Source organism: Microtus ochrogaster, unplaced genomic scaffold (genome assembly GCF_000317375.1).
Source record: "Microtus ochrogaster isolate Prairie Vole_2 unplaced genomic scaffold, MicOch1.0 UNK15, whole genome shotgun sequence".
Taxonomy (NCBI): Eukaryota; Metazoa; Chordata; class Mammalia; order Rodentia; family Cricetidae; genus Microtus; species Microtus ochrogaster.
In genome coordinates this window covers 2,060,743-2,078,456 of record NW_004949113.1, presented here as the reverse complement: position 1 = coordinate 2,078,456, position 17,714 = coordinate 2,060,743, and the positions used below count along the sequence as shown (strand labels likewise).

Here is a 17,714-nt window from a genome sequence, read left to right as displayed (position 1 = left end):
ATACGAAAACAGGATCCAACAGTCTGCTGTTTACAAGAAACACACCTCAACCACAAAGACAGGCACCTACTCAGAGTAAAGGAATGGGAAAAGGCTTATCAAGCAAATGGACCTAAGAAACAAGCAGGTATGGCCATACTAATTTCTAACAAAGTTGACTTCAAACTTAAATCAATCAGAAGAGATGGAGAGGGACATTTTATACTGATAACAGGAACAATTCATCAGGATGAAGTCTCAATCCTGAATATCTACGCCCCCTAATATAAAAGCACCCACGTACGTAAAAGAAACATTACTAAAACTCAAGGCAGCCATCAAACTGCACACACTAATAGTAGGAGACTTCAACACTCCTCTCTCAATGGACAGGTCAATCAAACAGAAACCTAACAGAGAAATTAGAGAATTAATGGAGGTAATGAAGCAAATGGACTTAAGAGACGTCTATAGATCATTCCACCCAAAGAGGAAAGAATATACCTTCTTCTCTGCAGCTCATGGAACCTTCTCGAAAATTGACCACATACTCGGTAACAAAGCTAACTTACACAGTTACAAAAAAATATTAGTAACCACTTGTGTCTTATCAGATCACCATGGATTAAAGTTAGAATTCAGCAACAAGGCTACCCCCAAAAGCTTACAAACTCATGGAAACTGAACAGTCAACTACTGAACTATACCTGGATTAAGGAAGAAATAAAGAAATTAAAGTCTTCATTGAATTCAATGAAAATAAAGAAACAACATACTCGAACTTATGGAACACTATGAAAGCAGCCCTAAGAGGAAAGTTCATCGCACTAAGTGCCCACTTAAAGAAAACAGAGAGCCGGAAGCGACTGCGAAGCAGCAAGCATGGCGTCAGCAGTGCTTGCCCTGAGGACGAGGGCAGAAGCCCTTTTCAGCCCCAAGACAGCTGCAACTCTTGCAGTCAGATATGCGTCCAAGAAGACAGGTGGCAGCTCCAAGAACCTGGGCGGGAAATCACAAGGCAAACACTATGGCATCAAGAAAATAGAAGGTCACTATGTTCATGCTGGGAACATCCTTGGCACTCAGTGGCAGTTTCGATGTCACCCAGGCGCCCATGTGGGACTTGGAAGGAACAAGTGCCTCTATGCCCTGGAGGAGGGGATAGTCCGCTACACCAAAGATGTCTACAAGCCCAATCCCAACAACTCGGAAGCTGTGGATCTGGTCACCAGTCTGCCCAAGGGAGCTGTGCTCTACAAGACTTTTGTCCACGTGGTTCCTGCCAAACCTGAGGGGACCTTCAAACTGGTAGCCATGCTTTGAGACCACTGGATGGGGACTGGAGCCAGGTCACAGGGCCAGATTGAGGACATGGTCCCCAGAGAAGAGGCCTTGGATGGTGACTGCTGGAGACCCTTTGGTAGCGCTGATGTGAGCATCAATAAAGCTCGCTGGAGCCCTGCATCAGTCCCATCTGGGGACAAGTCCAGATGGGGCTGCTTACTGCTCTCTATAAAAAAAGAAAGAAAACAGAAAAAGCACATATTGGAGACTTAACAGCCCACCTGAAAGCTCTTGAAAAAAAGAAGCAGACTCACCTAGGAGGAGTAGAAGACTGTAAATAATCAAATTGAGGGCTGAAATCAACAAAATAGAAACACAGAAAACAATCCAAAGAATCAATGAAACAAAAAGCTGGTTCCTGGAGAAAATCAACAAGATTGATAAACCCCTATCCAAACTAATCAAACGGCAGAGAGAGAATATGCAAATTAATAGGATCAGAAATGAAAAGGGGGACATAACCACAGACACCGAGGAAATTCAGAGAATCATTAGATCTTACTACAAAAGCCTGTATGCCACAAAACTGGAAAATGTAAAAGAAATGGACTTTAGATAAATGCCATATACCAAAGTTAAACCAGGACCAGGTGAACAATCTAAATAGACCTATTAGTCGCGAAGAATTAGAAGCTGTTATCAAAAACTTCCCTACCAAAAAATGCCCAAGACCAGATGGTTTCAATGTGGAATTCTACCAGAACTTCCAAGAAGACCTAATACCTATACTCCTTAATGTATTTCACAATATAGAAACAGAAGAGTCAAATTCCTTTTATGAAGCTACAGTCACTCTGATACCAAAACCACACAAAGACTCAACCAAGAAAGAGAATTACAGGCCAATCTCACTCATGACTATCGACGCAAAAATCCTCAACAAAATACTGGCAAACCGTATCCAAGAACACATTAGAAAAATTATCCATTATGATCAAGTAGGCTTCATCCCAGAGATGCAGGGCTGGGTCAACATAGGAAAATCTATCAATGTAATCCATCATGTAAATAAACTGAAAGAAAAAACCCATATGATCATTTCATTAGATGCTGAAAAAGCATTTGACAAAATTCAACATCCCTTTATGATTTTCCTGGTTTTGATTTTAAAGTAGTAGTGGTCTTCTAAAAGGAGTTTGAAGGTGTCTTTTATTCCTATTTTTTTAATAGTTTAAGAAAGACTGTAGATCATTTTTGAAAGTCCATAACTCTTATGAATCCATCTTACTGGTTTTTTTTTAATTGAAAGAATTTGTTACTATTTCTATCTCCACATTTGTTTCATGTTTGTTTTGGATATTGAACTCTTGTTTGGCTGAATTTGGTTGTTTGGCTGAATGTGGAAATTTGTCCATTTCTGTTAGGTTTTCCAAATTAATAGAGTACAAGTTTTTAAATTATTTCTTCATAATATTCTCATTTTGTTTGAGTTTTGGCATTTTTGTTTGTGGTGATGGTAGTAGTGTTTTTGGTTTGGTTTGGTTTTGATGTGTGTCTATTCTAATGTTTCCCTATTCATTCTTTCTTTTGTTTAGTTGGGTCAAAGGTCTGTGAGGCTTCTTTATATTCTTGAAGAACCAAGTCTTATTACTTGTTAATTCTTAATATTATTTTGTTGTTGCTTCTATTTCATAAATTTTTGCTCTGGTTTTTATTATTTGTTTTGGCTTTGGTTTTTTTTCGCTTAGTTTTATTTGAGTTGCATTGATATGTCATCTATTTGTGCTCTTTCTGATTTTTTTTAATCTTAAGTATTTAGAATTATAAATTTCTCTTATAAGTCCACTTTCCATGTGTCCCGGAGTTTTTATTGTGGTGTGCTTTCATTTTCATCTAGTTAAGGAATTTTTTTTTAATTTCTTTCTTGATTTCTTCTTTAACCCGTTCATCATTTAATAATGAGTTGTTCGATCCAGATAAATTTGTATTACTAGAGATTTGTTTGCTGTCAGTTTTAAGTCTTATTACATAGTGGTCAAATAGGATACAGTAAGTTTCTTAGGTATTTCTGAATATGTAAAGATTTATTTTGTGTCACAGAGTTCAGTCTATTTTAATGATACTTTCATATGCTCCTTAGCCAAGTGTGTATGTATTCTTTGGTGTTTGGGTAGGATATTCTCTTGATAACTGTTAAGGTCGTTTGATGTATGATGTCATTTAAATTCTGATGTTTCTCTGCTTCCCACACACACACACATATACATAAACTGTTTATTGGAGAAACTGGAGTATTCAAATCACCTGTTATTGGATTGATGTTAATCTCTGTCTTTAATTCCGTTGGTACATTTTTTATGATATTGGTTGCTCTGGAGTTTGGGTACATATGTACTTAGGATAGGAATGTCTTCTTTGTTAACTGTCCCCTTGATTAGAATGAAATTTACCCTTTTTCTCTGATTAGTTTTAGTTTGAAGTCTGTTTTATTAGATATGATAATGACATCTACTTGATTCCTGGACTTGTTTGATTGAAGTACTTCTTTTTTCTGTTCTTTTACTCTATAGTAGTGCCTGTCTAAAGCTAGGATGTATCTTTGTAGATACCAGCAGATCTGTGGAATGTTTTCTTTGATCCATTCAGCTAGCCTGTTTCTTTTGATTGGAAAAGTGAGAGCATTAAAATTTAAAGTTACTGAAATGTGCATGCTAATTGGAGCTATTGTGTTGTTGATTTGTGGTGGTGGTGTTTGTGTTCTCCCTGTAAATTTGTGTTTTAGTAATTATGACTTTGTATTTCTTTCCACTGTATCTTAGCTATCCTCTTCCTCTCTTCAGCTTTATATATTTTCTTTAAATTTGTGTGGTGGAATATAAATTTTCGGGGGGTGGGGGGTTGTTTACACTGTGGAAAGTTTTCTTTCTCCAACTATGCTTGATAGTTTTGCTGGGTATATTATTTTAGTTGAGTGCCATAGTCTTTTCAGACTTGGAATGCATTGCTCCAGCCTCTTCTGGCTTTCAGAGTTTCCAATGAGAAGTCAGCTGTTATTTTAGTGGGTTTCCCTTTGTATGTGACTTGTGTTTTTCTCTTGAAACTTTCAGTGCTCTTTCTTTGTTATGTATGCTTACTGTTTTAACTATGATATACTGTGGAGATTTTCTTTTCTGGTCTTTACTATTCAGTTCTCTTTGTGCTTCTTGTATATGTATGCTTCTGTCTTTCCTTAGGTTGGGGACATTTTCTTCTTTGACATTGTTGAATATTAAATCTATGCCTTTGACTTGGAATTCTTCTCACTCTTATGTGCCTATAATTCAAAGATTTCATCTTTTCGTGGTGTCCCACATTTCCTGTATGTCCCTTTCCTGTGTTATTTTTTAAAAAAACTATTCATATTCCTTGATTATTTTGCCTATATCTTCTATTTTTATCTTCAAGACCTAATATTCTGTTTTTGGCTTGTTTGAATCTTCTTGTAAGGCTCTTGTTTGAGTTTCTATTTGAATCATTAAGATTTTCAATGCCGTCTTCATTTCAGCTTCAGTCCCCTTTCAGTCTTTCACTCTATTAAATTCCAGTTTCAGTTCCTGGACTATTTTCATCATTTTATCATCAGCCTTATGTTTGTGTTTTCTTGGTCATCACTTGGGCATTTAATCTCCTTAGTGTCTTTCTTTTTAATTTCAATGAATTCTTTCTTTGTGTCTTCTTTATTCTTTGAATTCTTTGATGAAGTTTATGGTTCTTCTTTTAACTCCTGTGTTCTAGAGTTCATCTAGGCAATTCTCCTTGACAGACATTTCTACAGGACTGGTGATAATGGCTTGAACTTTCATGTTTTTGGATCTGTTGGCAGAAGACAGAATAGATGCCCCAAGTGGATTAGGCCTAAATGTCTGATATTCTTAGGGAGAATGAGGTCAGGTGAAGAGAGAGGATTGGACTGATGTGCAGGATGTTCATTTCCATCTAAGACTTGTGTCTTTCTTAGGGCTTCTTTTGCTGTGAAGAGACACCATGTCCACAGTAACTCTTATAAAGAAAAACATTTAATTGGGTGACTTACATTTTCAGAGGCTTAGTCCATTATCATCATGGTGGCATACAGGCAGACATAGTGCTGGAGAAGTAGCTGAGAGTCCTACATCTTGACTCACGGAAAGTGGTCTATCTCACTGGTTGTGGCTTGAGCATATATAAGACCTCAAAGCCTGTCTCCACAATGGCATACTTCCTCCAACAAGACCATACCTCCTAATAGTACCACTCTCTTTAGGGGCCATTTTCTTCCAGACCACCACACCTAGAATATTGACCTTCATCTGACTGGGTATAGAGGTTGCATGTGGTATGGGAGGTTCAGTGGGTCTGAGGCAGACAGGGCCAATCCTGGTAGAAACCTTGTGATTGGTCCAGATAGGGGTAGCCAGACTAAGCTGAGACAGTGAGTATGGTCTTTGGGCTAGACACATGTGGGAATGGGTCAGGCACTCCCTGGGATATGCCATGGAGAAGGATGTGCAGAATCTGCCTGGATGGACAGGCTGGATGTACTGTTAAGGGGCCTGTATGTCAGGCCTGGCAGGACAGGGCCTGGCAGAATCCTGGAAATTAGTTGCCAGTGGGTGCCAGACTAGGCTGGGGCACTGGATATAGGAGCTGCTCTAGATCTTGGGGGCTGGACATGATCAGACTGACTCATTTTGCTATACCCTGGAGAAGGTTACACAGGATCTGGCTGGATAGAGGGGTTGGATGTACTGTGGGAAGGGCTTGTGAGTCAGAACATGAAGGATTGGTCCTGGAAGAGTCCTGGAGATTGGTTTCTGAACAGGGACAGCTAGTCAGAAGTAGGACGATGACTAGGTATGGTGGGTGTAGGAAAGGTCAAGCCACCTCACTGGGTTAGTCCTTAGAAAAGGATATGTAGGATCTGGCTTGATGTAGATGTCAGATTAGTGTGGGAGGGACCTGTGTTTGGAGGAGGCAAGGATGGGTCCTGATGAAAGCTATTATTTTTAAATTTATTATATTTTATTTATTCATTGAGTGTATGTGTGTGCACACATGTGCTAACACACATGTGCTTGCACTTGCCGTAATGTGCATGTAGAGGTCAGAGAACAACTGGCAGGAGTCTGTTCTTTCCTTTCTCTTGTAGCTCCCAAGGATCAAAGTCAGGTCGTCAGACTTGTTGTCCTGCGGCTTTGCCTGTTAACCCATCTTGTCAAGCCTCAAACATTTGTCATTTGTTTCTTGTTATCACCATTCAAAATTGTTTTTGAATTATGTTTTAAAATTTGTTTTATTTTTTATTATGGGTAGGGATATATGGGCATGTGCATGTGAGTGCAGGTGCCTGGCAGTCCCGAATAGTGGGTCAGAGTTCCTGGAACTAGAGTTACAGGTAAGCGACCTAGGAACTGAACTCCAGCCCTCTAGAGAGCAGTGTGCACGCTGACTCCTGAGCTGTCACTCCCACTCTCCCTCCTTACTTAACTTTTTGCCATTTTTACTGCTAGTTTTGCAAATGACTTTTTCCTTCTACTATCAGAAATAACCCTGTCCGCCACTTAAATGTATTTCTGCTATCAGTCCAAAATCAATAAATCTCTAATTTTCACTTAACTTTCATGTTACTACCCATAACTGACCTTTTAAATCATCTTCTATTTTTACTACTAATTTTATATGATGATGCGTTGTACAAACTATTACAAATATTTCTTAGTTAAATAATATATCATGCCACTTCAATCTGTTGTGTGAAAGAATATAAAAACTATGAGATTTATAATATAAATCAAATCAAATAACCCTATGGCATCTTTAACTTTATAATTAACTTCAGTGTGAAGAATCTTTTTGTAAAAGTGCCTGTGAGATGATTCGTATTTTCTTAGGATTTTATTGACAGCCTTACCTCTTCTCATACTGTGTACATGTCATTGATATTTTATAAGATTGTTAAAAGGAATCTATAAGAATTAGATAAAGCAGATTTTTGTCAACATTTCCATGAAAATAAGACATCATTTCTGCATTCTTAAAAAGATTTTGCTCTTGGAAATAAATCATTTCTCCAAATTTTTGTCTTAATAAAATTAATCCATGTAAATAATGAAAAGTTTTAATAAATGGCTTACTATTTTAATGTACATTTTGAGGGCTAGAGTGTAGTCATACAAGCATCCATCATCTTGTCTCTTGCAGTCCACCAGACAGCTTGGAGGGATCAACTGGATCAACTTAAGATTTTCACACTGCTTTGTTTTAAGTTCTGTGTGAATCTAAGTGGATGATTTAAAGTTCTCTGAAGATTCTCCACTTCACTTTCCCTCATACCCCAACTTTAAAAATGGATTTCTGGCAGTCGTTCAGAAAGATTATCATTATCTTTTCGGAAAAGCAAAATTTTATGAGTTTTGTCCAGCGAAATTTAATAATAACATTTCACCATGAAATTAGTAACCAAAAGTGTTGTAGACAAGGCATGGTTGCTCATGCCATTAATACTAGCTAGTACTTGGGATGCTGAGGCAGGAGAGTTGCCGAGAGCCTGGGCTTTGTAGTGAGTTCCCAGGCAGAGTAAGACTGTCTCAAAAGAGCTGTGAGGCCTGAGCTATGACTCTGCAGGTTACAGCACTTGCCACCAACTCTAAAATATGTCCATTTCTGGGCATGGCGCCTCACACCTGTTATCCGAGTACTTGGAGGCAGAAGCAGGAAGATCACAGGAGGCTTCAGGCTAGAGTGAATCACTGTCTTAAGAAGTGGGGGGGGGGGGCACTTACTAAATATGAAAGGAAAAATATAAACTTTGATCTGTGGGTTTGAAAGTATAAGGGAGCATTCTGATCACTCATAAAGTTTTTGTCACCATCCTTTGGGATGAAAGACCACTTTCCCACTATGAGGTACCTATCCTAAAGATGAAGCATTGACAGATAGCTAAAAGGGGTTTTTATTTACTGTTTTACAATTTTTAAACAGCTTTTCACAATACATGCATTTCTTTTGTTAATGTTATAATAAATTTTATGTTTAATGAAATAAAAATGTTATATCTAATTTTTATACTCATTTATTTATTGTTCTCTGAAAGTAGAACACTAGGCTTCAGTGGACATACATTTACTGAAGGACCACTATGTACTTCATTATACTTGTTAAATTAATTATTCCATTGTATTGAAAAACAAGAAACTATCTGAAGCTCTGGATATTCTTTTTTGTCCCAAACCCTGTCTCCTGTTATCTGCTTTGACCTGAATTTTTTAAATAGTTAGCATTCAGTGATGAGATGATCTTTGATAAGTGGGTAGGAGTCATTTCAAATAACTGTTACCATAGGCAACCAAAAGCTACATTAATTATATGTAAATTCATCCTTTGATAAATGCTATTCTTTGAGATAAAAGCTGATGATGCCCAGAAATTAGAACACTTTGACATAATTATGTTTTCTGTGGGGGAAGTTAATTGAAATCTACAAAGGTCAAGAAGTGTTAGTGAGTAAACTTAATATTAGCTTGGAACTATCCATTTTATTTTCATCTCTGTCCTTCTGTTTTAATCAGCAGTGTGTGACATTAACCTTCAAGAGAAGCTGAACACTTATAAGAGATTATAGTTTTTATCTGTTCACTTACCCGCAAAATATGTTACCTGCTTCTTATTTCTAGAAGGCTGTGATGTGCACATAGAGCAATTTCAGAGATGAGAAAAGCAAATTTTATTATCAGCCATAGATTCTAAGTAATTTACTTACGATTGGACCACCCTGATATGCACTGCCAAAATAAACAGCAGCTCTTCCCTGTCCCTGGCATCAGCTCTCAACAGTAAATGGACATTGCATATAAACCTAAGGGTTAGTTTGCTGCTACCTCTTAAGTGATGTCCATGTAAAACAGCAGATCGTTGACAAGTAGAAAGCTTAAAGCACTGTAGAGAAATTGAATGTTGACTTGAAACATTAAAGAAAGCTAGAGTATAATTAGTACTTTTTAGGAGTTTCACATTCACATATCAAGAGGGACTCAGAAGGAAGCCCAAGAAGTAATTGGTTTGTCCAGATTGGGTCTCTGGCTGCCCAAAGCAGCAGCTCCGTCTAGCAAAAGCCATTGGCCATCTGAGCTACTTATATTCCAAAAGAAGGTAGAAACCTAGATTTTCGTGTGGAATCTGATAGGTTGAGGGTTTAGGTAGTTTTATTATTTATTACAACAGTGAAAACTCAAGTTTTAGGAACTGTGGGTCAGACGCACATTTGTGCTGAATTTCATAGTTTATCACTCTGTACCCTTTTCTTTACTGCTAATAGTAAGTTTAAATGTATAGTTAGTTAAGTAAGCCCTGGACAAAATGTCACAAATGGAATTGTTGAAATATTTAAGCTATAACATACTTCAGATAAGCTAGAAACTGGGGAATGAGACCTGTAACTACTCAATGTAGTTACGTGATCAGTCTCATTGAGGCCAGTGCCATAAAACCTGCTTTTAATTGAGTCAGAGCTAATTTGTATGTATTTGGTTTTCATTTTGCTCTTTCATCTAACTTAAAAGAAAATGAATATGAACAAAGATTATAAAGAAAAGGCTGCTGTTTCTTGCTTTAGGGAGAGAAATTCTTTACTTGAAAAGTGCTTATTCTTTCCCACATTCAACCTTCTAAGAACAAATTAGTTTGTTCTCTCTTTTTGCTTTCCAAAAATATCAAAATCAGCCATTAATAAAACCTTGGTGCCTGGTGGACTCACCACTAAATACAGGTCTGAGGACAGTTACTCCCTCTCTCCCAGAATCCATCAGCAGTCAGTAATAAACAGGGAGATGGGCCCCAAGAGCCCCTCTCCCATTTAGGACTATCTGTTGGCAGGTTTATTCTTGTGTGGACAGCATTATTTTTAGCACCTTGAGCAACCAATTTTTGTATTCATTCACTGCCATTCATTATAAAGAGAAGCTTCCTAATTAATACAAAAAGCAGCTTACAATTACCATTCTGGTGGTGGTGAAGTGATTTCTCATGGTGGCTGTATTTAGCATTTCCCTAATGACTAATGATGTATGGAGTAGTCAGTTCTTTGTTTTCCTTGTTGTTGGTCTATTTAAGATTTATTATTTTATTTTTATTTTTGGTTGACCCCTTCCCGCCTTCAAAAGCAGGACCAGCTGGAAAACTATTCAGTATTACCAAACTTACTGTCAGCTCCTTCTGGACGGCAGCTGATCCTAGGAAACACTTCCCAGAAAACTTTGCCTCAGTGTGCTGCTATCTTCTTAGTCACAGCTGATTCTTCAGTTTCTACTGATGAGTGTCAGCCCAGAAAAGCAAAGATTTCACTTTATAGAGTTCTTAACTCAAAGTGCCGCATGGACCACCATGATAGAGTATGGGTGGGATTTGTAAACTTTACGGCTAGGCCTTCATCATCTGTACTTTTCTCAGAATTGTGTCTAAGTTCCCACAACAGCTTAAGCTCTGAACACTCGGTGATGTTTCTGACTCAGAGTCTTTCTATTATTGCCGCTGAAACATGGTCAGGTCTATCATAGCAATACCCCACTCCTAGTAATAATCTTCTGTCTTAGTGCTTGTCTGTTACTGTGATAATCACCATGACTGAAAGCAACTTGAGGAGAAAAGGGCTTATTTCATCTTAGAACTTGAAATCCATTGTTCAAGGAAGTCAGGACAGGAACTGGAACAGAAACCATGAGGGAGCATGCTTACTAGCTCGGTCCTTCATGACCACTCCTGGGTAGGTGGCACCACCCACAGTGAACTGGGCTCTTTCACATCAATCACAAATCAAGAAAATGCCCTATAGGCCAATGTTATGGGGCGTTTTTCAATTGTGGTTTTTATCTTCTTATGTAATTCTCACCAGTGTCAAGTTGACATGAAAATTTATCAGCATAAAGTCCTTTTGCCTTCCTTTGATGCATAAAGTTGTTTATAATTTCTAATAGAACAGTTTATCTATTTACTTTTAAAGATTTACTAATTTTATTTTAGTATTTAAGTGTATGTCTGTGCACCACGTGCATACTTAGTAGTACTTGAGGAAGTCAGAAGAGGGCATTGAATCCCTTGAATCCCCTAGGACACTTGTTAGGATTAAAGTTGTGAACTGTCGGGTGGGTGCTGGGAGTCAAACCCCAGTCCTCGACAAAGATAACTGTTCTTAACCACTAAGCCATCTCTCCCGCTCTCATCTGTTTGTTTTTGTCGTGTAGTGATGGTGGGGGAGACAAGGTTTATGAATTCCTTGTCAAGGGCATGATGTTGCATATCTACTCCCTGCCCCGGAGAGGCAGAGACAGGTAGATCTATGTGAGTTCTAAGTGCCTTGGATACAGAATAAGACTCTTAGATACAGAATGAGAATTTTCCTTGCCATATCCAAAGACATTAGTATTTTCTTTGCATTTATTTCTAGGAATTGTACAATGTTAGCTTTTGGGTATATTTTGACTTAATATTTTGCATATATTGTGAAGTAGGCTTCAAATTCATTCTCTCTCATGCTCCAAAGAATCATCATTCTTTTAACCACTTCTGTGAAATAAATTTTATGCCTTCTTACTTTACAGAGAATGCAAAGCCAACATGAACTAAAACCATTTTTATGACATGTAGTACCAAAAGAATAAGTAACAAAAAGAAAAATAGATGGAATGGGGTTCATCAAAACTAAAAACTGGTTTTCTGAGATCCCCATCAGAAATTGAAAGACAACCCTGAGACTGGAAAACAGTGCTGTCTAGCGTCTAATATCAAAAGAACTCTTAGGAATCAATAATAAAGCAATAAAGATACAATTTTAACATCAGCAGATGATTTGAACAGTTATTTCCCTAGTGAAGAGCTACAGGTGGTCAAGAACCATGTGAACATGCTTGAGATCTTTAAACATGAGTAAAACACAAAGCAACCCCTTTGGGGTGGTGGGCAAATTATCAAAGATATGGCAGTATTAAAACATTCCTTCCCTGATGATAGGAATAGAGAATGGTAAAGTCACCTTAGAAAATAGTTTGTTTAGTTCATCAAAAGTAAACATTGTAAGCCCGGCGGTGGTGGCGCACGCCTTTAATCCCAGCACTCGGGAGGCAGAGGCAGGCGGATCTCTGTGAGTTCGAGACCAGCCTGGTCTACAAGAGCTAGTTCCAGGACAGGCTCCAAAGCCACAGAGAAACCCTGTCTCGAAAAACCAAAAAAAAAAAAAGTAAACATTGTAGCCCAGCAGTTCCACTCTACAGACAAATGTTCTTAGCCAAAGTAGAGATAACCCAGTGTCCATCAACAGATGGCTGAGTAAACAGAATAGATAGCCATACAATGGAATATTAAGTCCACAATAAAAAAGACTGCAGGGTTAGCTGGGCAGTGGTACTGCACACCTTAATTCCAGCACTCAAGAGGCAGAGGCAAGCAGATCTCTGGATGGGAGGCCAGCCTGGTCTACATAGTAAGTCCCAGGACAACTACAGCTACACAGAGAAACCCTGTTTGCAAAAAGAAAAAATGTTTATTGTTGGTTTGGTCTTTTGAGACAGAGTCCAGCTGTCCAACTGAACAGCTCTGACTTGTCTGTTACTCACTATGTAGAACAGGCCTGGGGAACAAATAATAAAAACCCAGAAATAGATAGACATTGGGGTTCAAGGTAAAGATCAGAAAAGCAAAGGAGCCAGGTCACCAGAGAACTCTTACCTCTATAAGATCTCCAGACTGAAAGAGCATGAGTTCCTGTCTCATCCCATCTTACCTTCCTCTCTAGTGCTGGGATTAAAGGTGTGCACCACCACTGCCTGTCTTGTTTGGCTGATTAGTGTGGCTGCTTTGCACTGATCTTCAGGCAAGCATTATTTATTAAAACCAAAATAATATACCATCATACAGGCTTTCCTTGTACTCATAGAAATCTGCCTGCCTCTGCCTCTCAAATGCCACCACGCCCAGTGTGGGTGAACTTGAAAAGTAGCGCGACTGCATATGAAGTGTCTTCTGTGATGTGTACATTTATGTGAAGTGTCCTGGGGGAAATGTGAAGGTACCAAATTAGTGATTGCCAAAGGAAGGAAATGGGGAGTGACTAATACATCCAAAATTTCTTTTTCAAATGAAAATGTTTTAGACTTTGAGAAAAGCAACAACTTTACACTGTGACCACACTAAATCCCATTGGATTATATATATTAAAATGTGGGTTGTGTAATATATAAAATACATCATAATAATATTTTAAGTGATCATATGCTAATATTCTTATACTTTAGTACAATACTAACTTAATACATGCCCTAAAAATATTTTTTATATTTTAGAAATTTATCTTGGCATCCTGCCTTGACCACTAAAAGTAAAATGAGGAATCCACATTCTCATGCATTTATTGATCTGACCGAAGATTTTACAGCAGGTGAGTTTCATAGAAATGAAATGTATTATGATCTGCCTAAGAATAATGGGATTTTTATATCCCCATAAAAATAATTTCCTAATCACATTATGCTGTGATCAAACCTTTAAAAAGTTACAATGTAATGTAGGTAGCAGAAGGTTAATATACTGGAAATAAGAGGAAGTATTTAGTGTGATGAATATGACCTTAGTTCTTACAGTTTTTCTTCATGTTAAACACCTTATATTTGAATTCTCTACTGTTTAGAAATTTTTATAATTTGGACATATGCCACTCAATATTTCTTTCCCTTTACATGTAATTCTTTTACTAATAAATACCATAAAAATTAATGATTGAAAAATTATTTAGCTTGAATCCTGAAAAGGGGCAAATAAGAACTGTTGTTGACTGTGGAGCACTTGCTGGTTAGTGCTTTAGCACTGAGCTCCTTCTTCAAGCCTGGAGACTCCTGTAATATGTTACACATTTGCCCATTGCCTGGCTTTAAGAATTATAAGTGCTACATATATGTGGATAATTTATCTGAATGCTACCAAATGTCCCTTCATCTCAGAAAATCTTAAAGAAAATCACAAATTTCTCATTTCACTTGTGAATACTTCAGTGTGTACTTCTAAATGATAAGAATGAGTATTTTAAAGATTCATTATGTTTATTTAGTGTATATAAGAGTTTTGCATGCATGTCATTTACCACATACGTGCCAGTACCTAATGACACTGAAAGGGGGCACTGGATCCTGGAGTTCAGATGACTGTAAGCCACCATATGGGTCCTGGAACTAAGTCATGGTCCTCGGAAAGAGCAGCAAGTGCTCTAGACCAACTGAGCCATCTCTTCTAGCCCAAGAAAATTTTTTCTTTATTTCCACCAGTAGATTGATTATTCTGAACCCCAAATGTTTTACAATAATTATTTAATAGTAAGTATATAGTCATTATTCAGAATAACCCTATATATTCCTTAGGGTTTTGTTTTGTTTTTGTTTTTTGGGTTTGTTTGTTTGTTTGTTTGGGTTTTCGAGACAGGGTTTCTCTGTAGCTTTGGAGCCTGTCCTGAAACTAGCTCTTGTAGACCAGGCTGGTCTCGAACTCACAGAGATCTGCCTGCCTCTGCCTCCCGAGTGCTGGGATTAAAGGCAACAGAATACCATACAAAGAAATGTTACCAGTTTGCAGAAATATCTCTTTTTTGAGTCTGCTCTGGTTAGAAAGAAAATGACACCAAATGTAGCGACACTATTGGGAGATGTGGCTTTGTTGGGATGTGTGACCTTGGTAAGTGTGTCACTGTGGAGGCCGACTCTGAGGTCTCATAGATGCTCAAGCCATGCCCAGTATCTTAGTTTACTTTCTGTTGCCTGCACAAGATGTAGAACTCTCAGCTACCTCTCCACTGCCGTATCTTCCTGTACACTGCCACGTCCCACCATGATGTTAATAGACTGAACCTCTGAACTGTAAGCTGTCCCATTAACTGTTTTCCTTTAAAAGAGTTGCCATGGTCATGGTGTCTCCTCACAGCAATAGAAACCCTAACTAAGGAATCTGTCCCCATGGTGTTTCTGTGTTACTTTGTCCTTAGGTTTCAGTAGTTAGAGTCTGGAACATAGTCTGTGTTTTAGCTAATTAAGAAGGTGCATAAATTTTTAATGTGTTATGATATTAAAATTCAGTATCATAGTAAATTTCAACTTACTGGGCACAGATCATTATAATCCCCTTTCATGGATTTAGGCAGTATAGTGGTTATTGTCAAAGCCATTGTTTCAAAACAGTTAGAATGGCACTATGATTTTCGCTCTTTTACATTAAGTGTTACCTGGAATTGTCTGTTAATAAAAAGAACTGCTGCCATTATCTCTTTAGTCACCTGAAGTACAATTGAGACAGGCAAAATAAATGAATAAATGTGTTTGTTCTCTCATTCCATCAGTTTTGGGCAGTCAATCCTCACAATCCAAATTTTCAATAGCATTGTATCGTAAATCAGGAAACTACTTGCAACTTATTAAATCAGGCCTGGAAACTGCTAGCAGTAAATATCTTCTTTTAATAGTATCATGTAGCCAGGTATGTTAATGTTTGCTGATAACCCTAACACTTAGAACCAAGGCTGGAAGGTCCCAAATTCCAGGCCAGTCTGGGCTACACAGACTGTCTCAAAAACCTAAAAGAGTGTTTGATGGCTGGCAAGAAAACACAGCAATTAAAACATCTGCAGCCTAATTTCCTGAGTTCAATCCCTGGGACCCACACGGGAAAGGAAGAGAACTGACTCCTGCAAATCCCCTCCACCTTCCCATGTTTGCTATGGCACATGAAACATGCACACAAAATGGAAGCAATAATGCTTACCAAAAAAAAGTATTCTAAGATGAAATACTTAAATTTTATTTGAGACAAAAAATAAGTAAAATTTTATAACCATATGTTAGTAGATTGTTGACTAAGAATTCTTCTAGTATATTTTCACTGTTTGTATATAATTTGCAATGTTAAGAAAATTGTAAGGACCCGAGTAAGTATGCTCTACATCTTACCAATTTTAAATAAAGAAAAAACATTCCTGTTCTGATAAGTTTATTATGGTTCAAACTTCCTGGGTCCTTGAATGTGCATCAAAATGGAGGCGTTGACGAAACAGCAGATGTTCTAGTGTAGCATGTCTGGTTTGCTAAATCATACCAAACCTCCAGGAAAGGTTCTAAGTGTATTGTAATCAAAGCCACTCTTTTTAATTTATTTTTTAAACTATTTTTTCTTGTGTTACATACCAATCCCAGTTCCCACTCCCTCCTGTCCTCCCCCATCCCCACCTCACCTATCATCCTCGGCTCATAGAGCCGTGGGAGGTCAACAAAGTCTAGCATGTTTCTTTGATGCAAGACCAAGGCCCTTCCCAATATTATCTAGGCTGAGCAAGGTGTCCCTCTAAAGAGAATAGGCTCCAAAAAGCCCGTACAAGCAGTAGGGATAAATCCTGGTCTCTCTTCCAGTGACCCCACTGTCTGCCCTAGACATACAACTATCAACCACATTCAAATGGCCTAGTTTGGTCCTGCACTGGTTGTCCCCAACCCCCCTCCACCCCTCCACAGGGCAAAGCCAGTTCAGGCACCCTCACCACAATTGCTTAGGGTCTTAACTGGGATCATCCTTGTGTATTTCTGGGATTTTCCCTAGTGCCAGGTATCTTGCTAGCCCCATAATGGGTACCTATATCAAAATATCTCTTTCCTTGCTCTTCCTCTCTGTCCTTTCCCCATCTTGACCATCCCTTTCCCTCAAATTCTCCTCTCATTTCCCTTTTCCTGCCCTACCACCTCTTCTGTCCCTTCTCCCCGTAGCCGCACACTCCCAATTTTTTCAGGAGATCTTGTCTATTTCCCTTTCTCGAGGGGATCCATGTATGATTTTCTTTACCTGTAGCCTAACTTCTCTGGAGTCATGAATTACAGGCTCCTTTTGCTTTGCTTTACATCTAGTATCCACTTATGAGTGAGTACATACCTTGCTGTTCTCTGCATCTGGGTTACCTCACTCAGGATGATTTTTTTCTAGTTCCATCCATTTGCATGCAAATTTCAAGATGTCATTTTTTTTAAACTTCTGAGTAGTACTCCATTGTGTAAATGTACCATATTTTCTTTATCCATTCTTTGATTGAGGAACATCTAGGTTGTTTACAGGTTGTGACTATTACAAATAATGCTTCTATGAACATAGTTGAGCACATGTCCTTATATTAGATTGAACATCCTTTAGGTATATGCCCAAGAGTGGTATTGCTGGGTCTTGAGGTAGGTTGAGTCCCAATTTTCTGAGAAACCGCCATACTGATTTCCAGAGTGAAATTGTACAAGTTTGCCTTCCCACCAGCTAAGGATGAGTGTCCCCCTTACTCCACATTCTCTCCAGCATAAGCTGTCATTGGTGTTTTTGATCTTAGCCATTCTGACTGGTGTAAGATGGAATCTCAGAGTTCTTTTGATTTGCATTTT

At 38.2% G+C, this 17,714-nt stretch overlaps 1 protein-coding gene and 1 pseudogene across 1 annotated transcript in view; both read left to right on the top strand.

Moving 5' to 3' along the window:
- Itfg1 (integrin alpha FG-GAP repeat containing 1) overlaps positions 1-17,714 on the top strand; it is a 114,510-nt gene that overhangs the window by 21,712 nt on the left and 75,084 nt on the right. The window contains exon 6 of the mRNA XM_013353726.2: positions 13,611-13,705. Coding sequence (XP_013209180.1) covers positions 13,611-13,705 — 95 coding nt within the window. The remainder of the gene's footprint in view (positions 1-13,610; positions 13,706-17,714) is intronic.
- Positions 854-1,474, top strand: LOC101981424 (annotated as a pseudogene).